The sequence below is a fragment of the Macadamia integrifolia genome, unplaced genomic scaffold, assembly GCF_013358625.1.
Source record: "Macadamia integrifolia cultivar HAES 741 unplaced genomic scaffold, SCU_Mint_v3 scaffold188, whole genome shotgun sequence".
In the NCBI taxonomy this organism is placed as follows: domain Eukaryota; kingdom Viridiplantae; phylum Streptophyta; class Magnoliopsida; order Proteales; family Proteaceae; genus Macadamia; species Macadamia integrifolia.
The window spans coordinates 360,827-384,533 of NW_024868400.1; the positions used below are offsets into that span (position 1 = coordinate 360,827).

A 23,707-nucleotide genomic window follows, 5' to 3' on the forward strand; every position below is an offset into this window, starting at 1 on the left:
TAGTATGTGTCAAGGCCCTGTACTCTACTTCAGCACTTGACCTGGCAATCGTCGTCTATTGCTTGCTCGGCCAAGTAACCAAATCACCTCCAACAAACGTACAATACCTTGTAGTAGAGCGACAGTCACAGGCTGATCCAGCCCAATCAACATCAGAATAGGCAACCAACTCCATATGCTATTAGGAAGATAAATCAACCTTTACTAGGAGCACCCTTGCAGTAACGAAGGAATCGAACAGTTGCATAGCAATGAGCTTTCTGAGGAGACTATATGAACTGACTGAGAACTCCAAAGGCAAAAGAAATGTGAGGCCTAGTGACAATAAGATATATCAGTTTGGATTTTAGATGAAAAAAGTTTCTAGCTGAGGTTCCTCTCCTTCCTCCCCTCCCCCCTCCCCCCGAGATGACCTGATCTCCTCCCTCTCCTCCCTCCGGTGGGTTGCTCTGCTGGAACACCTGCTCCCCTCCTCCCCCGAATGATTTATAGACGAAAAAAGTTTCTAGCTAAGGTTCCTCTCCTCCCTCCCCCCCCCCCTGAGATGACCTAATCTCCTCCTTTTGGTATGTTGCTCCGCTGAAACACCCTGCTCCCCCTCCTCACCCTAGTTCCTTCTCTCCCTGCCTGACATGGCCTCCTCCACCCCCCCACCCCCCACCCTGTCCTGCCTATCGAGCAGCCCCCTCTATCCTCCCCCATCCCTATTTCATCCAACCCACCCTCCAAATCTTGGTCCTCTTGCCTTACCTCTTCTCCTTCCTTCCCCTAGGAAGACCTCTCCCTCCACTTTGTCCCTCCCTCCCTTCTTGGTGACAAGAATATTGGCAAATATCATGCGGCCTCATTCAACACCAAGATCTCCAAATGAAGGTTTTGATTGGCTGGACACTTCTTAGGCAGTCGACCCCCCTTCCCCATCGTGAAAAGATCCCTTGGAAATTAGTGGAAAGCTTCTGGGCAACTTAACATTCACCTGCTAGACAATGGCATCTTCCTTTTCAATTTCTCCATGGACCAAGATATGCGCAAGGCCCTAGAAGGTGGTCCATGGCATGTGGGAAACAAACCCATCTTTCTTCGTCAATGGAACTGCCACATGCAACTTTATAAGTTTGATCACACAGCTCCATTCCCCTATGGATCTCCTTGCCCAACATTCTTCTACACTTCTGGTGCCAAAAAGGTCTTAGTTTGATTGGGTCTATGATAGGCACTCCTCTCTTTACAGACATCAGAACAAGGAGAATGCAACGTCTATCTTATGCTAGATTATGTGTGGAAGTTTCTGCTGAAATACCTCCACCTAACTCCATCCTCCTCATGGACGATGAAGGAGCCATGACTCAACCAAGAAGTTTTCTACGATTAGGCTCATCCCCACTATGTCAAATGCAAGGTATTCGACCACCACTCCACTGATTGCTAGAAACTCCAGCCCCTTGAACCTGACAAAACCATGGACTTCCCACTCCACAACCTTTCGGCAACCTCTGCCACCCCATCCCACTCCCCTTCCTCCACTACCCTCAAACCTGTCACTGCCATCCCTTCACACCAGCCCTCCATCACAAGTAACTCCAACAACTTCACCCCCTACACCCCCCCTCCTCCATACTCCGCTGCTGCCTTCAAGAACCTTAGTCGAGGACGGAGAAAAAGCAGAAGTCGCCGCCTGAAGCATCGCCGGAAAGGTTCACCTTCTCCCCAACGACATCATACGTTGCATCTGAGCCCCGTTGTTAGTTCCCTTGACCGCCGTATGAGCCCTATAGGAAAAAAAGTTGTGGTTTCCCTCAAACTCAGTCGGTCTGCCTCTGTCGGCCCCCTGCCATCGCTTGCCCACCTTTCTTCTTCAATGCCTACTATTTCCCCTTTTGTCTGCCAACTTGCATCTGCGCCCTACCTTTGCCGATTCTGGCAATCCAACTCACCCTTCGCACCTCTCGCGTAACCTCTTTACCCCTCCACCTTTAACTCTCCCTCCTTTACTCCCTCTCCCTTCCAGTGCCCTTCCCCTTTTGCCCCCCACCACTCCTCTTCCAATTACTCCCATTATCCTCTTTCTATCACTTCTGGCCAACCGAGCGCTCCTTTCGCCCATGCCAGCTCTCCTCCTTGCCTGGCCCACCTGACTAGGTTGGCCCTCTCCTTGGCCCATGTCTTAGAACCCTCTATCTCTTCCAACCTCCCCCCAGCCCATCATCCTTCTAAGCCCACGCTCCCACCACACACCACACCCACTTGACCCATCACTTGTCCAAGCCAACCCACAGGTCCTTGCCTCCGACCCGACCCAATCCCCCATCTCTTCTACCCATGAACTCGTCTCCTTGCCCAACACCATCCCCACCTGTGCACCTCTCTTGGCAAGTCCCTACCCTCCGTTGTCCTCCCCTCTACTGTCTCCTCCCATTGATAGGCGCCTCTCTACCATCCCCCTCACCTCGCCACCTTCCCCCTACAGCCCGCCCCCGCCTCCACCCCGAAACCCTTTGGGGAGGGTGCACTCTTGCCTAACTCTAGAGCTTTTCCTGCTTCCCCTCCTTCGTTGGCCCCTTCCCCTTTGACGCTTCATGTGTGTCGATCCAAGTTTCCACCAGCTCCTTTGGGTCTCTCCATGCCCGACCCCTGCCCTCGTCCACCGTATCGCCTGAGGCCATCTCCACAGCCTGCATCAGCTCCTTTAAGCCTCTCCCAAACTGTGCTGCCTGTGACTCCTCCACCAGCTCCTCTGGGTCTCCCACCGCCAATCATGCCTCCCCTGGTCCCTGCTACACATGAGGCCTCTACCCATGCTTACAATTCGGGCTCCTGTCTGCCTGCCCCTATGCTGATGTTGCCAATGCTCCGCCTAACCCTCCCCCTGGAGGCATCCCTCTGGTCTCCGTCGGCAGATCGTCCATCCTCTCTGAATCCGTCACCTCACCTCCAGCAAGTAACCTTTCTTCTCTCGTGCCACACCCCCTATCCCTCCCCCCTTGATGACCCTACTTACTCCCCCCCTCTCATTAACTATCGTAGGCACCACCGCAGCTATCCTACCTCTTGGTCCTCCTGTTGTGCGTTTGGAGGCTCTCGTGCCCGTGATCCACCCATCTCCATTATTTGTTGGACTATATGGAATGTCAGGGGTCTCAATTCCTTAGCTAAAAAATCTGAGATCTGCTCCCGCATCAAGTCCTCTTAGTCAGTTCTCTGTTGTCTCTTAGAAACCAGAGTGCATAGCTGCATCTATTGCTCCCTCATGGTCCTTCCTCTCTAATAACTCCTTCAGTCGACTTAGGAGAATTTGGATCCTTTGGGACCCCTCAAAAATCCATGCCTCCCTATCCTCCTCCAAATCCATTCACCTCTCCATCTCCAACCTCTCTTTTGACATCCCTTCTTCACTGCCATTTATGGCCTCAATAGAGCCTCTAATCGTTCCACCCCCCTCTAGGATGACCTCCGCTTCTAGCCCCCTCAGTTGGATCCCATCCTTAGGGCTGGCGGGGAGATTTAATGTGGCTCGTCATGCCCAGGAAAATGTGGAGGTTCTCCCATTGACCCTTCCTCCGTTGAAGCTTTCAACTCCTGCATCAAGGATTCTTGTCTCGATGATCTCAGATGGTCTAGCACCAAACTTTTTTTGCACAAGAGACCTAGTTCTAATCACATCGCTTATAAGCTTGACCTTCTTCTTATCAATGAGGCTTGGCTTTCCACTTTCCCCTCCTATTATGCCACCTTCACCACCAGCATCATAGCCCCATCTCCCCCTCTTCATTCACCCCCTCATCTCCTTTGGCCCCAAGCCCTTCAAATACTTTGACATGTCGTCCTCCCATTCTGGATTCCTCCCTATTGTCAAATCTGCATGGGAAGCCCCCCGTCCCTCATGGGCATTATCCCTTATCTCTTTTTCCCTCAAGTTCAAAAATATCAAGCTTGCCCTCAAAGAGTGGAATGCCTCCACCTTTGGCAACATCTCCATCAGGGTTTCTGATTATAGGCCAAGGCTTAATTCCATTCAGACTCGGTTGCAATCTGATCTCCTCAACCCTTACTTGTCCCAAGAAGAAAAAGAGACCTCCTTAGTGCTTTCTTCACTCCTCTCCCAAGAAGAAAGCGTTCTCAAACAAAAATCCTGCATTAAATGGCTTGACCTTGGTGACTCCAACTCCTATTTCCATAAATCTCTCAAAGCCAGAAACAACTCCAACTCCATTCCCCTTGTTCTAGATAATGGTTCCACCTCGAGAAACCCCCCGGACATCAAAGATGAATTTGTCTCCTACTTCAAGGATATCTTTTGTCCCCTCTTCTCCCCCCTCCCCCCTTCTTTTGGAAAAGTTCATCCCCAATCATCTCATCCCTTCCCACCAATCCATTCCCTCTGATCAAGATATCCTAATTTTTATTCATTCCCACAAAGCCAATAAAGCTCCCGAGCCTGATGGCTTCAGCATGGGTTTTTTCACCTCTTGCTGGTCTATCATTGGTGAGGATCTCATCAAAGCCATCAAGCGCTTCTTCTTCAACCCCTCCCAAGTTCGCCGCATTAGAAAGAGGGTGCCTCCTCCCTGCCCGACTTTCAGCCTATCTACCTGTGCAATATCCACTACAAGTTCATTGCCAAAGCCCTTGCCAACCGCATTCGGGTCGTCATTGACTCTCTTGTTAGTGCCAACCAATTCGCCTTCATTTCGGGCCGTTGTATTTCTAACAACATCATCCTCTGTCATGAGATTGTCCGCGATTTCGACAAGAATCCGCATTCCCCCGCCGCCCTCGTCAAAATCAAATCCACATTCGACTCTATACAATGGAACTTCATATCCAGAGTTATAGTATCCATGTCCTTCCCCCCATCCTTCGTGAACTAGATCTTGTCCTACATCTCCTTCCCCAAGCTCTTTGTCCTTGTGAACAGATCTCCTATGGGGTTCTTCTCCTCCGTTGTTGGCATCCGCCAAGGTTGCCTCCTCTCCCCCCTCCTCTTTTACCTTGCTTTGGAGGTCCTCTCCAGATCTATCCAATCTCAAACCAACAATCATCTAATCTCTCCCATCCCTAAGTGTAAAGCCATCAATCTCACTCACCTTACTTTTCGATTATCTAATGATCTTCTCTAGAGCAGATGAGGGTTCCATCTCTGCTATCATGTCCACTCTCCACCACTTTAAGTCCCTCCCAGGCTTCATATCAACCTTCTCAAATCCCTCCTCTTCCTTGTGCGTGTCTCTGAGTCCTCCAAAGCTCGTCTTCTCCTGCTCTCTGACTTCACTAGTGGTTCTCTTCCCGTTAAGTATCTTGGCCTCTTTTTTATCTCTTCCAGGCTCACTGCTCACCATTTTCCCCCTACGCTAAATCAAATTCGCAAGAAGTACCAACTCTGAAAGAGCAAGCTGCTTTCTTATGCGAGTTGCCTAGTTCTCCTCTAATCGGTTCTCCAGTCATATTACATCAACTGGTCAGGAACTTTTCAGCTTTCCAAATCCATCATCAAATCCATTGAATCCCTCTTCTGTGTTGGTGTAAGATGTCATGTATTCCATCGCAATTTAATCCAGGGAGTACTGGTGCAGGCCACATGAGCAAGACGTGGGGGTTGCAGGGGGCAGGAGGGCCATCTGCATAGCGGGGGTGTAAGGGTGCGCAGGCCCCACACCGCTTGAATTTTTCATTTAAGGGTAGTTTTGTACTTTCCGATATTAGGGTTTTCCACTATATATGTGTAACGAGAGTTACTTTCTCTGTAAGCAATTCTGAATGGTGTGAGGACGAACATTGTAACCCTATTCTCCATTGATAGTGAAGCAGAATATCATTTCACCGAGGACGTAGGAAATCTTATCGAACCTCGCAAACCTACGTGCATTGTTTGTCCTTGTGGAAAAGTTCTGATTCGCCTAAATTCCTTCATCCCATTCGTTGGTCCTATGTCTGCCTTTCCAAGTGTGAAGGTGGTCTATGCATCAGGCGAATCAAAGATGTCAATTTTGTTGCCATCCTCAAGCTATCCTAGAAAGTGGTCTCCAAGCGTTTAGGCATCTAGGTGTCTTGGGTCTACTTTACCCTGCTTCATAATGACTCCTTATGGACTTGCAGCATCAAGCCCAACTCCTTTTGGTGTCGAAGAGAATTCTCCTTGCTAGACCTCTAGCCTTGACTGCCATCAAACCCAACATTGGCAATGGTTTGAACACTTTCTTCTGGTTTGACAATTGGCACCCGGCTGGTGTCCTTTCCCAGCTCATGGGTCATCGAACTATTTACTCCTCTGGTCTCCCAAGATCTTCATGTCTCCTCTATCATCTCTAATAACTCTTGGTCCCCCCCCCCAAACATCACCTCCCTCCCCATCATCTGGCAATCCTTCATCTCCGTTCCCCCTTGTTCCCCCTTAGCCGATCACACCATTTGGACCCCCTCCTCCTCTTAGGCTTGGAACCATTCTCGATTCCCTAACCCTCTCATCCCATGGCTCAACGTTGTCTAGTTCTGAGATCACATCCCTCGCCACAGTCTCACCGTCTGGAGAGCCATCTCCAACTGCCTCCCTACCATGTCATTCCTCATCTATCACCACATCCCCATCTCCCCTACTTGCTACCTTTGTTGGAATGGCATCGAAGATACCAACCATCTCTTCTTTGAATGCCCTTTCTCCTCTCGCATTTGGATGCTCGTCCTCTCCAAGTGTTGGCCTGCCCGGAGATCCCCCTACCCCCTTCCCCCTTCAGAGAGAATGGATTTGGATCGATATGACCTTTTCAGTGAACTCTTCTTGTGACATTATTGATTAGCTTGCTTTTGGTGCTGCGATCTCCTATATTTGAATGGAGCGCAATCTCTGCAGATGGTCTTCTAACTCTAAGTCTCTTGACATAATTTCGAAGGCCATCCACTCTGACATCTCTCCAAACTCGAATCCCTCCCCTATTGGTCTAGTGTAAACCCCCTTTTTTTGTTTTCCCTTGTTTTATTTTATTATTTATTCATCCATAAAAAAGTTATATGAGTTTGACAGTTTCCCTACTAAGCTCTTGTACTAATGAATATATGTGAGGGGATCACCATCATCGACACAAACTTCTGATGAGGGTCCACTGGAACATCCACTGGCTTGGATGCAAGCATCCCAATATCATATAAGAGATCTAACACATACTTTCTTTGAGACAAACTGATGTCTTTCTTGCTTCTCACTATCTCAATACCAAGAAAATAGTGGAGATCACCCAGATCCTTAGTCTGCAAATGTTGTTGTAAATAGGTTTTCACCTCTGCAATACCAGCCACATCATCACCATAAATGATAATGTCATCCACATAGATAACAAAGACAACCAGCTTACCCCTCACTGGTGAACAAACATGGAGTGATCTCCATAGCACTGTGAAAAAACCACAAGACATCATTGTAGTACTAACGTTGTCAAACCATGCTTTAGCCAACTGTTCGAGACCATAAATAGCCTTATGCAAATTACAAACATAAGTATTGTCCCCCCTAGCCATAAGAGAAAAAGGGATTCTATCCTCTAGATGCCTTCCCCCTCAAACCTATTCAGCTCTTCCCCTCTGCCTGGAACTTTGTGAGACCAAAACCCCCGCTCGTTCCTTGGAGCTCCTTTGGTTCAAGGAGCACATCCCCCACCACAGCTTCACCACTTGGCGGGCTTTTACCAACTGTCACCCCACCCAGTCCTACCTCATCTATAGGCACATCCAAGTTCCTCCTGCTTGTCTGTGTTGGAATGGCATTGAAGATGTAGATTATCTATTCTTCTCCTACCCCTTCTCCTCCATCATCTGGGAAAAAGTCCACAGTCATTGTTAGCCCTCTAGTAGGAAAGCACCCCCTTCAGTAGAGAATGGATCTGGGTTGATATGACATTTTGGGTTCCCACCATATGTGACATTGCTGGAAAACTTTTTTCTGTGCCACCATCAACCACCTTTGGATGGAGCAAAACCTTCGCGAACATGAGCGCCCTTCATTTTCCGATCCACCATGGAGGAGTGCTTTCTGCGAAGATGAAGAAGATGGAGGAGAGTAGAAACAAAAAGCAGAGCAAGTTTCCTTTTGATTTTGGATTGTGGAGAAAATTTAGAATTTAGTGGTTTAAACTTATATTTTGGGTATAAAATTACTATAAAAGCTAACTATGGGAGATCTACCAAGGGTTTTCAACCACTCAGAGTCATCGGAGGCAACGTAAAGAAAGCATTGGAACCAGCAAGAAGATGAGGATAAGGAAGAGCTCAGAGGGGTAATTAGGGTTTTCACGGTTTCGGGAGGGACTAGGGTTTCAAGGAGAGTTGAATTTGGAGAGAGAGACAGCAGAGGATGCGATTAGTGATTCTAGGGTTAGGGTTTGGGAAGGGTGAACATGAAGATCATTCTAGGTGAGGAAGTTGTGGGCGGCGGTGATAGCGAAAGCGAGAAGAGGGGTGAGTTGGGAGAGGTGCTCATGGCAGTCAATTTGGGGATTTTTCTGACTTTTCTTGGCAGAGGTGGTGGCGGCGGTAGCAAGGGCGGCGCTGCTCAAGATGAGGAGATGGGTTCGCATTCATCAACGTCATTTCTCTCACTCTCCTTAGGAAAATACTTGAATGGTAGCTATTAACAGATTCTCCATTACTCGGTGTAGCGCTAGACCATTATACTTCATGCATCCAACAACTCATAACACTCGCGCAGGCACCTAGTCCGTCGTCGTCATCGTCAACGCAAAATGGCCCCAGCCTTCCGATTTGAACCTTGCCTACGTGGCACCATCCGGACCCTTCATTTAGCATCACTCTACTCTTCCTTAATACAAATAAGCCCTTGAACCATAAACTTTAATGCTTAAAGCCCCCAGCAGCTCAAATCTTTAAAATTTCACAAAATCCCCTGAAATTTCAAATTAAACTCCAAAACAACCCGCCATCACCGAGATCTTTTGGGCCAAATTGTTTTTTTCCGACCAATTCCACAGAAACTTTCATAACTTTCTCATACAAACTCCGATTGAGCCGAAACAAATAGTGTAGTGATCGTGACTCGACGCTCTACAATATTTCAGAAAATCGAACCTTTTCGATGCCACAACTTCCTCATACAGAATCGAAACGCAAACAAATAAGAAGCGTTGGAAAGATTGGATTTTTTCCAAAAACATCTTCAATGCCGAAACTGCCCCCAACTGCCACAAAAGCCATCTTTTGACTGCAGATGCCGTAAATTCCATTGTCATTGGAAGTTTTTTAAATAACGGCAAAAATATAAGGCGGCATGTAGTGCAATAAGGCAACAGTCGCCTAGGTCCCAGACAAACCGCCTGGAGGGTGACGCCTTGACAACTATGCTCCAGACAATGAAGCTATGCCGAGAGATATGACCTTTGAACTAGACCATCTTCCACTAAGGGGAAAGCTGGCTGTGAGGGCGAAGAAAGTTCCAAGCGAAGGAAGAACTGAAGATGTTGGAAGGCTCAGGAGACTAGATGACCTTATCCCTACCCCCATATGGAGGGAAGACCCGATGACGGAGAGAGGGGGAGAGGGAGAGGGAGATGGGGGTGGTCCATGCCCCATTAGATATAATGGAGGAAACGGACGCATACTTATCCAGACCTGAAGAGTAGGCTGACCTGAAAGCTACAAGGAGGAGAACTCCAGAGGGGTTCCAGTTGTCCATCCAAAGGGAAGTGGAAAGACCATCCACAACGAAGGAACGGAAGGTTGCTATCCTTATGGTGTATGCGGATGATATAGTTGTCACTAGGAGGATCCAACTGAAATCTCCATAGTTATAGTTTCCTTATTCATAAAAAGGGTGGAAGACAAGGTTACTATCCTTATGGTGTATGTGGATGATATAGTTGTCATTGGGAGGGATCCAACTGAAATCTCCAAACTCTAAAACTTATTTAGGTAAGGAATTTGCAATCAAGGACCTTGGAAAGTTAAGGTACTTCCTTAGTATTGAGGTGGCGCGGTCTACTAAAGGTGTAGTTCTCTACTAGAGAAAGTACACCCTCGATCTTCTTTCTGAGACTGGTATGTTGGGATGTATGCCATTCGATGCACCCAATGAGGCAAATACTCATCTTGAAATACAAGTAAGGTGAACCTGTTGAAAAAGGTTGATATCAGATATTAGTTTGGAGGCTTATTTATTTGTCCCATACTCGACTAGATTTTGCCCATATTGTTAGTTTGGTGAGTCAGTATATGCATGATCCTTATTCCTCTCATGGAAATTGTGTTTTGCATTTTTTGGTACGTAAAATCAGCCCCAGGGAATGGCATCTTGTTCACCCCCTCTGATCGTATGCAGGTCGAGGCCCACAGTGATGTTGATTGGGTTGGTTCACCAGATGACCGCCAATCCACATCAGGGTATTGTACTTTTATTGGTAGAAACCTTGTTACATGGCATAGCAAGAAGCAGGCAGTTGTGGCCAGATTTAGTGGGGAGGCTGAGTTTCGAACCATAGCACATGGCATTTGTGAGTTACTTAGGCTTCGAAGACTTCTTCAAGACCTGGGCATGCCCATTCAATTGCCCATGCTACTATATTGTGATAATAACTTAGCCATTAGCATTGAACACAATCCAATTCAACAAAATCATACTAAGCATAAGGAGATTGACAAGCATTTTAACAAGGAGAAACTAGAGCAAGGTCTGATATGCCTTTGTGAGAAGTGGAGATCAACTAACAGATGTTCTTACAAAGGGACTTAGTAGTAAAGTTTTTCATTTTAGTTTGTGCAAGTTGGGCATGTATGATATCCATGCAACAACTTTGAGGGGGAGTGTTGTAATGTAGGTATAAGGGTAGAACTGTCCATAGAGGCATACTTGTGAATGTAATGTTTTAATACCCTAATCCTACAATTATAAATAAAGGCGGGTTTCTGAAAAGATAAAATAGGGATGCTATGGATGCTAGAACCTAAAATTTAGGGTTTGGAACTATCAATTGATGGGAGGGAAGAAAGTTGTCAATAGATAAAGAATAGAGAGAGAATTATGTTGAGTGCTATCCAAAGATTGGAGAGAATTAAGGGAGAAGGATAACAAGAAAAAGAAAGAGTAAATCTCCAGAGTTGGCTGAGAGAGGAGATCAACAAGTTTAATCCATTCACCATAATCATAATGGGTGGTTACATCTACCTTATAGAAAAAAATTCCAAGGAAATCTTCCAAGTCAAGGACTCTTGGACAACTAATCAACTTTTTCAATAAGGACTCTAGTTTCCTAATAACATTCTAAAACTGAAAACTAGCATACTAAATTTCTATCTGCTATAACAACTAATAAGAGAAAATTACAAAATTGCCACCCAAATTTAATTAAAGGCTATCCTGCCTAGACATACAAGATCTGAAACTATATTAATCAAAATTAATCCTAGCCACACAATCTGGATTGGAATTGCTTTTGCATTAAGAATGGAGTTTTACAAAATTTTGGAACTACTAAATTTACGTAATCCATCAACTAAGACCCTCTTTGGTATCATTTTTCTTTTTGATTTTTACCTATTTAACAAAAATAATTAATGCAAACCATTTTTTATCAAAACATAAAAATGGTTTGGCAACTACTTGACAAAAATGGTTTTTTGTGAGAAATAATTTGGTATCTCTATGTGCAAAATGGTTTTTTTTTTAAATGGAATCCCTTCACCCATCTTCCTTATAACTGTCTTTCTCCACTTTGGACTGAAGAAGAGGGGGCAAGGGGTTTGTATTTCTAATTACAAAGCAAATGACTAATTTACCCCTCCACATTGGGATTTTAAGCACGTGCTCATTAAAGTTCAGCTTAAAAATAACTAAAAATAAATTTTGGTCAAAACACATAAATGACTCTTGATCTCTTTTTGGTTTTTGTGTTTTATCAATTTTTTTTTTTTTTAAACAGAAACAACCTCCATAAATGATACCAAATGCAGCATTTTTGTGAACAAAAATCAAAAAGAAAAATGATACCAAAGAGGGCCCAAGGAAAGCATTTAAAATTTGAAAACCCAACCTCAACTCATAATGATCTCATAAGACCTATTAGTCAAGAGGCAAATTCATATCTCACAAATGAGCACATCAACTGTTCGGCTTGAACAGTTCTATAAAAAAAACATATGGTCTTGACAGTGCAACCATCCATTCCAGGTCCATCAAAACACTGAACAAGCCACATTGTGGAACCCCAAAGAAGCATTCTGTTGTTTTTCCATCTGACGGGATGCATTTTCCTCATCAACACAGGGCCAAACTGAAAGAACTTCACCATGAAAGATTCACTTTCTCTAGTGACTTTGCTGAGAAGATAACTAACCAAAGATGAGTAGAAGCTTAACAGGATTTGTTCCATCTTGTACAATTTTTGGTTTTCTTATTTCTGTTTTCCCATAAGGAATGGTTTGTTATGCTTACGGACTGGATGACTTCGTGTAGGAAGCTTATTAAGGCACTTAGGTTTATATTTTAGGTGGTGGCTTCTTTGAATACACTTCTGGACCTTTCTCAAGCCATGTGGGGAATTCATTATTTTCTTCATTAACTCTCTTAGGAGCAAAAAATAATCAACTAGAGTTAATTCTTCTCGCTCATCATGATCCTCAAAAAAATGTAACAATTCATAAAACAAGAGGAGGGGGGAAAACAAAATTTATTCTATTGGGGGAGCAAAAGAATTTGCTAATGAACTACAAGGGGGGGAAGAAACATGCCAGGTGCGAAATTCTTATAAGTAACAAAAATTACAAAGCTATCACATTAATGCATAATTAAACATGTAGCACTAACACAGAAGCATCAAGTTAAGTACATAATACCTGACGAAACAGTACCCAGGCATAGCAGGTATAGTGAATGGTCTCTGTGATTCCCAATATGCGCCAGGTTGATTTTAGAAGCTCAAGAATTTCTTCCACTTCCTGGTCAGAAAGAAAAAAAAGCATTAACTGGTACAGACACAGGATTAAGATATCAAAGCACATTTGCAAGAAAAGAAAACCCAGCATTCTCTGTGATGGGTGTTGCACGGTTTTGAACCCTCTTTTCTTTTAAATGAATAAGAAATTCATTACCAAGGAGAAGAATATACAAGGGAAAGAGAGGGGGGGCCCAGACAGAACAAGCCCTCAAAGGAGGAAAACAAGGAGCCCTCAAAGAATATACAAGGGAAAGAGGTTTTGAACCCTCTTTACTTACTGCCATGGAGTCAAGGAAGGAGTGCCAGTTCAAGGAAGAGCTAGAATATTTGGAGAATGATTTCTTTTGTGGTGTACTGGTGTATGAGAATGGAGAGGAATGCTATAGTTTTTAAACCTAATATGGTGATCAGAAGAGCAAAGAAAATAATCTCTTTTTAGTTGTCTGTAGTCACAGATTTAAGGGGACACAATACTTGCGGAGTATGGGATAATCAGGATAACTTTACACAATCGGTGGGGTGGTTGATTGAATTGTGTAGCTGGCCGCTTTTCAAGGCCCCTCTGCTGGTTGCATAAAACCCAAGTGAAGTATTTTTTTGGGCTCACAATATGAATATATATATATATACATCTCTATATAAACAGACATCTCCGGTTAGACCAACCTCTGTAAGCTTTCCTTCATCCAAAATGTCAAAGACACTGAAGAGCAACTTCTCATACAGCTTAACATTGACGTGATAGCCATCTGCCCAATGGCATACTTCACCAGTTAAGTCACCACGAGCTGGTCTCTCGGCTAGTGGAACGGCAATCTCTCTGAGGGATCTTAAACATTCTGTCCGTTGGAGTTCAGCAGTAGAGGGAGGAAGAGACTGCCACAAAAAACAAAGTGGACTCAGAAACAGAAAGGAAGGAGAAGTAAAGTGTGGTAGAGGAGACCTCAACATGAAGAAGATTGAAGACAACATCATGTAAAGAGAACGACTACACAATATTGCAACAAGCAGTAGCAAATTCGGCTAAAAAAAAAAAAACAATTGTCTGCATAACCAAAACCTACTCTGCCAAAACTCACCTTATCAGATGCAGCGTTAACCTTGGGATAGAAAATCAGCAACTATAACCAAGATTAGGTTGTAGCCTAGTTTAGGCCTTGTACTACGATACAACCCAAACCAAGTTGAGCCCAGCCATGCATATTATGGGCAGAATCACATACATCTGCAAAAAGAATAGCAATAGAAGCTATTGCAATGCAACCTATAAGGGCATCCAATTACGAAATCCAAGAATCTATCAGCCCAAGAGAGAGCGACCACATGCCTTTTCCTCATTGATATTATTGGTACCCTACGAAATGCCCAAATGTAGTTCCATGGACTACGTAATTTCCAAATTTTCCTTTCATGTTCATTTCATTAGAGTGAAATTAATTGGTTTGAAAGTCTCACATATTTAAGTTACCAATTATAGGGAAGTGCAAGTAGTATTTTCATCGCTTTTCATTTGACCCTAATTTTCAAGATTCAAACTTTACCTGTTCTGCACATTTAGTGTCATCCAAAGTCCAAACTATGTTTAATTGCCTTTTTATGATAAATCTTACCAGATTTAGGAACCGAAAGGCCAAAATGATTGGCAGATGTCAAATTATGAGATTTGAATCTTTAGAAGTTTTAATTGATAAGGAGCACCTCAGGTAATTTCTTTATATTCAAAGGTTGTTTATAATTAGGAAACCCATAAATCACGGACTTAGTTGTCAACACACCAAGTTGAGCCACGATGCTAATTGCTAGGTTCCTGCCTTTGAGCCTAGGCACCTAAGCGGCATCCTAGGCAAGGTCTTATTGGTCAAGGCATGCATAAAAAAGGGTTTTCTTTAGAACCTTTTAGGTTATGACTTATGACTGTACTTGCTGTTTACCAATATCCTGACTGTTATGTTAATACTTAATCTACCAAACCAAAGATGAGACATAAAACATCCACCAATAAATCACTGACCACTCAATATTCATCAAGACAAGCAATAAACAATAAAGGAAGTATTCGTCTTTTTTTTTTTTCTTTCAACTATCATGATTTTAGGGCATAGCTATATTTGTTTCTTATATTGTAATTTGTAAGCCCTTAGTTTTACTGTATTTCAAATTTTAAACCCTTAAAGATAAGGCAAGCCGCAAAAAGGGGCAGGATAAAAGCATACAATGAAAACCCAAATGGGCACCTAGGCCAAAACCCAGCTAAGGTGACCAGAAAGGTAAGACCTTGGCGACCAAGGCAAGGGACAAATTGTAAAAAAATTACGCGAGTGCAGGCTTTGCTCATTATGAAGGGCCTTGGGGAATAGGCACAGCCTTGACAACTGTAACAGACCTTGATCTAAACAACCAGAACCTGTGAAGAAGAAGAAGAGAGATAATGCGATGGAGGGAAGAGGGAGAACTAGAGCCACGATAGGACAAAGAAGTTAGCCTATTGTGGTCTAGCCCCCATTACATATATAGTATTATGAAATCGACTCTTAGTAGGAAACCCAACTAAGAGTCAAAGCCTAATTATAACCAAGGACTTTAAGCAAATAACAAAGATTAAAACAGCTCAACAACTAGCTCCCCTATTCTCTCACTATTTAACAAAAACAATGACTCACTCCCCATCAAGCAGGAGCTATACTGTAGGCTCCAACTTGAAAAAACAAAGATAGGCATAGCCAGTAGAACCCAACTTGAACATATAACCATATGAAGAAGCCAGTAGTCAGCAACACCACCTTCCAGTCACAATACAATCATAAGAACCTCAACGATCAGCACTACAGTAGAAGAAAAACCTTCGCGTCGAATAAATCCAGGAGCAAAATATGCAGTAGAGAATATCCTAGCAGTAACAACATCATAAGCCCTTCTCAATGAAGGCAAATAGTAATCTCCACAAGGATAAAAGTGTAGCAAAGGCCACTGTGAAGCACTGATACAAGTGCAGCATACGTTGCTGCAAATCACTGATAAAAAGTGCAACATAGGCTGCTGCGAAGTGTGAACCACTAATAAAAGTCAGCATAGGCAGCTACGAACCACTGATAAAAGAGCAACATAGGTTGTTGTGAACCACTAATAAAAGTGCAGCATAGGTTGCTGCAATAGCCTGCAAGCCACTACTAAAAGAGCAGCATAGGTAGATACAAACCACTGACAACAACATAATGTAGCAGCGAACCACAAGTAACAACACAAGGTTGCTGGGAACCACAAGTAACAGTATAAGGTTGTTGCAAACAAGTAACCATCCTTATAAGATAAGATTGTTGTTGAGGATACAAGCAGATGCCATGAACAGAAAATAATGATCGTCCCATGCTACCTATCCCTGGCATCTCTGACCATTGTCCCATCTTTGTTCTCATTCAAACTTATATCTCCTTTGACCGTAAACCTTTTAAATTCTCTGATATGTAGAATTCTCAACAAGACGTCCACTCCATTGTCCAAACCTCTTGGGCCAAAGTGCCAAACTGATCTAAGCTCCCTTGACCCCTCTTCTTTCCTTTGCCAAGAAGCTAAAAAATGTCAAAGCTGCCCTCCAAAGCCAAGAACTCCTCTTTTGGGAACATCTCCTTGGTCTCCGACTGTAGGTTCAAGCTTTCAGATTTCCAGCTCAAACCGCAATCCGATTCTCTAAATGCTCCTCTAGCTGAGGAAGAGAAATTGGTCTCTTTGGAGCTCATCTCCCTAGTGGCTCAAGAAGAGATCCCGAGGAAAAGATACAGAGTAAAATGAATGGATCTTGGAGACCCCAACACTACTTACTTTCACATGTCCATGAACTAGAACCAACATCAATTCCATTTCCATGCTTTTGTCTAGAGATGGCTCCCCCTTACCTCGGTTAAGGGGAAGTTGTTGACTACTTTAAGAAATTGTTCCATCCCTCTTCCATTGCCCCTATGGATCCCAAGCTTGCTCAACAAATTTATCCCCAGCTCCATTTCCAGTTCTCTTAGGGATATCCCTTCTGAGGAAGAGATCCGTGGTGCAGCTCTTTCACACAAGGCTAATAGAGCCCCTAGTCTATATGGCTTTAGTATGGGTTTTTTCTCCTCCTGTTTGGATATCATTAAAGTTGATCTCATCAAGGCCCTTCAAAGCTTTTTCTACAATCCTAGCTAGATCAAACGGATCAATCATACTTTCTGTAGTCTCATACCCAAGAAAGAATGTGTTTCTTCTATGTCAAACTACAGACCCATCTCCTTTTGCAACAACGTTTATAAGTTCATCGCCAAGGTGCTCACCTATCGTCTCAAGTTGTTGGTTGATTCTCTTGTAAGTGACAATCAATCTGCCTTGATTGCTGGGAGAAATATCTCAGATAATATTCTCCTCTACAACAAGCTGGTTCGAGGTTTTGACAGTTTAGGACACTCCTATGTTGCCCTTATGAAGATTGATCTCCACAAAGCTTTTAATACTACATTGTTACTATTATGAACAATATGGGCTCCCCCCCCCCCCCGGGTATTTGTCAGTTGGATTTATCAGTGCATCTCCACTCCTCAGTTCTCAGTGCCTGTCAATTGTAGGCTTGTAGCCCAAAAGTTTATTTCTCATCCTCAGTTGGCATTCAGCAAGTCTGCCCCCTATCTCCATTCATATTTACTTCAGCCATTGAAGTTCTCTCTAGAAGTATCCAATCAAGTATGGGTCTCCACTTGATCTCCCCTTTTCCCAAGTGCAAGAGCCATAAGATCATCACCATGGCCATTGCAAATGATCCCATGATCTTCATTAAGGAACCCTCTCTATTGATTCTATCAAGTTATGTCTAAGCCAATATGAAAGAATGTTTGGCCTTCCAACCAATCTCTCTAAATCCCTCATGTTTGTGGTGGGGGTTTCTAAAGATGTTAAGAGTATCCTTCTACACAATACTGACTTCACTATCGGCAGCCTCCCAATCAAGTACTTGGATCAAGGTTCAAAATCTCGAGTTTCAACCAAGGCCGAAACTACCAAAACTTCCGAATCTCCGGGTCTACAAAGATGCCGAAACTTCCAAAACCTGCTGAGATTTAAAACCATGCTTTGGATTTCTCCTTATCCCTGCTAGATTGATGGCTCACCATTGCACTCCTATCTTAATCTCAAACAGGCTCCAACTCTGGAAGGGCAAGCACCTCACCTACGTAGGTCGTCTTGAATTAATCAGATATGTGTTTCAATCCTCATACATCCATTAGTCTGGTATCTTTGGGCTGCCTCAATCCATCATCAAGGCTCTGGAAACCCTTATGTGTCGTTTTCTCTAGAAAGGGTCTAAAGCTCTAAGATTTTTCCGTCCTTAAGTTGGGCCTATCTACCTTCCCAAAGATGAGGGTGACTTGTTATAAGAAGAATTGAGGAGGTCAACTCAGATGGCATCCTTAAATTAATTTGGAAAACAGTGGCTAACAAGAAAAGTATTTGGGGACTGGATTTGTGCTAGGTATCTCTATAATGATTCCATTTGGACCGTCGCACTTTCTCTTATGCTTCTAGTGTCTGGAGAAAGATTCTTAATATCAGGCATCTAGCTCTCACGGTTGCTATATCTAAGATTGAGAATGGCAGCTCCACGAGGCTCCGGCTTGACCATTGGCACCCTACGGGTGTCCTCCTTCCCCATGTCAATGCTAGAGTCATCTATAGATCAAGGCTTCACAAGCAATCGATGGTGGTGAATATCCTTCACCTTGATGGTTAGACTTGGAAGTAACTCAAAAAGAACGGTGGGGAGTAATATAGGTGAGAATGAGGGGTATTTTAGAAACTAAAGAAATAAAGTAATTATGACAAAGAGGGGAAAGCTAAACTCGATGAGAACTACGGGGGCATCATGGTTAATGAGACGAGGGATAACATACCGAAAGGGGTTTGATGCAGATAAGTCACTTAATGAGCTTATTTTATTGTAAAAAAGCCTTGGGTTGGGTTATGTATGTGTTGGGCCTTTAATCTTATGGGTTTACTCTGTAATGAGTCACTTTAATGGGCCAAAAATATGGGTAGAAAGTAGGAAAACGGGATTTAATTCATTAGTTTAGTTAGAGTCCTGATTTGAGTCTATTTCCTTTGTCATTTCAGTTTCCTAGTCAGTTTAGGTTTCTCAATTAGTATTGAGTTAGGCCTTTCCTTTTTAATGTTTGAGTCAGTTTTGAATCTTCTATATAAGTTTGTAATGGGATACAACATTGAACACGAATTTATTAACGAAAAAAAAATAAAAAAATAGCTTATGTTGTTGTGTTGTGGGATGCAGTTGGGTGATATGCCCTAGGTGAGATGCCTAAACCTGAGGGTGGAATGTCCATTCACTAGTTCTTACTTTCCCCTTTTCAACCCTCCATCGAATTCTCTTTCTTTTCTTATTTTCCTTTTATTTGTTTGCTATAAGAGAGTGTTTGAGAGCTAGAACCAAGCCTCTTAGAGGACATCTTCTTTATTCAGCCAGAATATCAAATCCTGCCTGGGATTAGCATCAATTGTGAGTCTAGTTCTACATTATTTGGTATGAGAGCGTAGCCACACAAGGATAGAGCCACGTGAATTTTGTGAAACACTTTCTTCATAGATCTTCCTTGAATGGGTAAAAGAATTGTACGTCTACTTTGATTCCTACATCCTGGCAGAGGCACAACGACTTCAATATACTTGCTCCCAAATGAGTGATTGTGTTCAAATACAATGGAGAGTCTGTGAAAGGCAACTTCGAGCTCAAGGGCGTGAGCCTAGAACTTGGAACGAGATGGAGTATGAGTTAGCAGGTATGTACTGATCTAAATGTGAACGAAGTATGTACTTCCTTCCACCAGAGTTAGCTCCAATTACACCCCAAAAGCCACCCATAGGTGACAAGAGCATAAAGGAATTGTTTGACCATGTGGCCATTATGTTACACCAAATTGCGAAGGAGCAACAAGAGAAGACACCTCTAACCAAAGAACTAGAGTCAAAAGTTGAGGTTAGTGTTGAAGAAATTCCAGCAATTCCTAGTGTCAAAGAAGAGCTAGTCATTGATGTTCTCATCAACGAGACTCATGTGGAAGAATTCGAAAGCAACAAGGTTGCCACAATGGACAATGAGGTTGAGACTGAGGAACTTGACACTACAACAACTGTGATGCCTGTGAACTTCCAAGAGGAAGATCCTAAGGAGCTTGATATTGAAATTGTGGAGGCCACGCACACAGTGGTTGAAGTTGAGCATTTGGAGTTCGTCATCCCATTAAAGTATCTTGAAGATCAATCTCCTCACATTCTAGACTACATCCTTATTATCAAGGAGCTACCTGAATTTTTCTACAGCATGAAGAGAGACATGCACCATGCTATAATCACCCTCACACTCTACAAAGTTTGACGACGAATTTTTCTAAGAGAGGGCGAATTGATGCAAATAAGTCACTTAATGAGTTAATGGGCTTATTTTTTTACAAATAAGCCTTGGATTGGGTCATGTATGTGTTGGGCCTTTGATCCCATGGGTTTTCTTTGTAATGGACCACTACTAAAATATGGGTAAAAAGTAGAAAAACGGGATTTAATTCAATAGTTCAATTAGAGACCTATTTGAGTCTATTTCCTTTGTTATTTTAGTTTCCTAATCAGTTTAGGTTTCCCAATTAGTTAAGAATTGGGTTAGGTCTTTCCTTTTTAGTGTTTGAGTCAGTTTTAAGTCTTCTATATAAGTTTATAAAGGGCTACAACATTGAACAAGAATTTATTAATGAAAAAAAAAAAAAGATGGTTTATGTTGTTGGACTATGGGATGCAATTAGGTGAGATGCTCATTCACTAGTTCTTACTTCCCCCTTCTCAACTCCATCGAATTCTCTTTCTTTTCTTATTTTCCCTTTACTTGTTTGTTGTGAGAGAGTGTTTGAGAGCTTGAACCAAGCCTATTGGAGGACATCTTCTCTATTCAGCCAGAATTTCAGATCCTGCCAGGGATTAGCATCAATTGTGATTCTAGTTCTACATTAGGGTTGGGGTTGTCATCAACCTTAGGACACAACAGAAACGAGTTGTAGACTCCGTGGTTTGCAACTAAGAGAACTCATCTAATGCGACTTCATTCGAGATGAAATTTCGGACGCAGATTATTAACTCATGGCCGTTTAGAACAACTAACAAACATCCAAGATTTCAGGTAAAGAAAAAATCTAAACTACTGAACTCAAACCTGGTGGAAGGAGAACCAGATTCTTGTAAGAGTTTGGTTCTCACAAGTACAACAGAGAGCACTTTCAAATCTGGTTTTATAGGGTTCTGATCACCGAAGGAAGGAGGGTTTATGCCCCAAATTTCAGATCAAACCGACGCCCCAAGTTCGAAACAAATCTTTGGGACTGGTACTACTTCCAGTAGCAGAACAGGTCAGGTCTTCAAATCGCAGAACAGATCAGCAGCAACAGCAGTATATGATTTTCTCCAGTATGATCTTCCGACAAATGCATCAATCTTCATCAGAATACAAAGCCCTCGTATATCATCTTATTGGATTAACTAGGGCATATATGATATATTATCTTTTTCTTTTTCTTTTTCTTCTTCTTCATGGCTCTGATAATCGGACACCATGTAACAAACCTTGGTCTCAACAATCAGAACCTATGAAGAAGAAGAATAGGAGAGCAGGGAGACAATACGACAGAGAGAAGAGGGAGAACTAGAGCCACTAAAGGACAAATAAGTTAGCCTATTGTGATCTAGACCCATTACATATATAGTATTATGAAATCCACTCTTAGTAGGAAATCTACTAAGAGTCAAAGTCTAATTACTGGGAGTCTGGGAGACAGTCCTGATGTTCCCTGCATTCCAAGTGTTGAGAAACTGGGGGCATTATTGTCTTAGGTGTTTAGTTTGTTATTTTCTTATATGGAGGGGTATTTTTGTCATTCTTTGTAAACTCAAGTTGGGTATATTACAATAAGTCAGCCCACGATCTGAATTCTATTGTCACGATCGTGGGCTGCCTCTCTTCGCCTGTCACTGTCTCTTCTTCTTCTTCTCTCTCTTCTTTCTCTCTCTCTCTCTCTTTTTCTTCCTAAGTTTGATCACTAGGTTCTGAGACTGTAACACCAAGTAATAAGACTCAGTAACCCACCACTACCATGAATGTTAGGAACAATACGAATGTGTAAAGGGAATGATTTTGAACAGTGCTAAATAATAGCCTAAACACCTATTTCCTATGGTATCCAAAAACCCAAGTCTTATTATTTCTTAGATAAAAGGTTCATGATATTTAATTTTTGAAGATTGAAACCTCAAACCCTATTGTTGAATCATTTGATTTTACCCCTAACGACCAAAAATAAATAAATTTAATGTCACATTTCCTTATCCTAACCATAAATGACCACTCGCTATTAAAATTTCAAGTCACTTACGTCCCATATCTGATGGGAAAGCCAAGAGCAAAGGTCACAAAAAGCACTATTTGATCTGCTATTCCAGCACTAGTCAGAATTCACCAGCAGCCTTTTAGAAGATTAGAATCAGCAGAGGCTTTGCAGCATTAGCATTTGTGTATTTTTGTTTTGGAAATAAAAATATAGTTTCTATTCTGTTTTATCTTCTAGAAGTTGATGCAGATACAGATGCACTTGATTGGTTGGACCATCATGACCAGCTTTTGAAGCCAAAAGCCAAGAAAAACCGGTCCAATCCATGGTTTTGGTCCAACAAGGGTTGGAAATAATTTATTTAGTAATTTAATAGTTTATTCATTTATGTCCTTTATGTCCTTTATGTCCTTTATGTCTAAGGTTGAGTATGTACAATGTAGGAGTTAGAGTCGGATCAGTTTCCTTTTAGTAATTGTTTCCTAGTTTAGACTAATTTCTAATTCAGTTGATTCCTTTTCTGTCTTTTATTTTCCTATAAATTGCTTGTAACCAATGAAGAACTCAGATTTGAAGTTGAATGAAGAATTGGTTGACTTGCTCGAGCTCTTCATGAGTGTGTGCTTCCCCTCTTTCCCCTGCAAGATTCCTTCTCTTTTCTCCCGGCCCTCCAATTCGTATCAGAGCAAACTAGGCCTATGGATCTGACCCTCTTATTGGATATCCATCAAAAAATTCATCTGATACAAGAGAAACTTGACAGGAATCAACAAAATGCCAAGAGGCTCAGTGACAATGCAGAGACGTCAAGGACAACATAGCCTTTTCCTTCAACAACTCAATATTAGTCTTTGAGAAACGGGTGGATGAGCCAAAAGACAAGCCTCCAACGACGGAAGACGAGATGGCGCCAATGGTTGTTGAAGATCAACTTGTGAAAAATGCTGAATCGATTGATTTCCTGAGTGAAGTGATCGATTTTATTTTTCCAAGTCCCAACTTCACTAGCAAGCTTTGTCTTGTGGATTTCATATCATTCGACTGTGGTTTAACCGATGATTTCATACATGCAATGATGGATGCCAATCGCTTGGTGATCATTCTCCCATTTTTCAAAACTCGTAAACAAGTTTTTCTCAATAATGGGGAAATTGGTGCAGGAGTGTTCTGATGGATTGACCCAAACCCGTGTGGGACCCAAGACCAAGAAGCGGGTCTAATTGATTTTGGAATCTATTAGGAATTAGGAAGGTTTATTTATTTGGGAAAACATTATATCATCTTTTATTTTGGTAGATTATAGAAAGCAATAATTAGCTAATTTTATTCTCCTTTTTTTTTTAAAGAGGAAGTTGGGTAGATACGTAGGGATTACTTTAGTTGCCA

At 42.6% G+C, this 23,707-nt stretch overlaps 1 protein-coding gene across 1 annotated transcript in view; it reads right to left on the reverse strand.

Moving 5' to 3' along the window:
• Positions 1-23,707, reverse strand: part of LOC122065104 (protein unc-13 homolog) — a 100,247-nt gene that overhangs the window by 66,479 nt on the left and 10,061 nt on the right. The window contains exons 10-11 of the mRNA XM_042628908.1: positions 13,593-13,802; positions 12,826-12,927 (exon numbers count right to left, since the gene is read on the reverse strand). Coding sequence (XP_042484842.1) covers positions 12,826-12,927; positions 13,593-13,802 — 312 coding nt within the window. The remainder of the gene's footprint in view (positions 1-12,825; positions 12,928-13,592; positions 13,803-23,707) is intronic.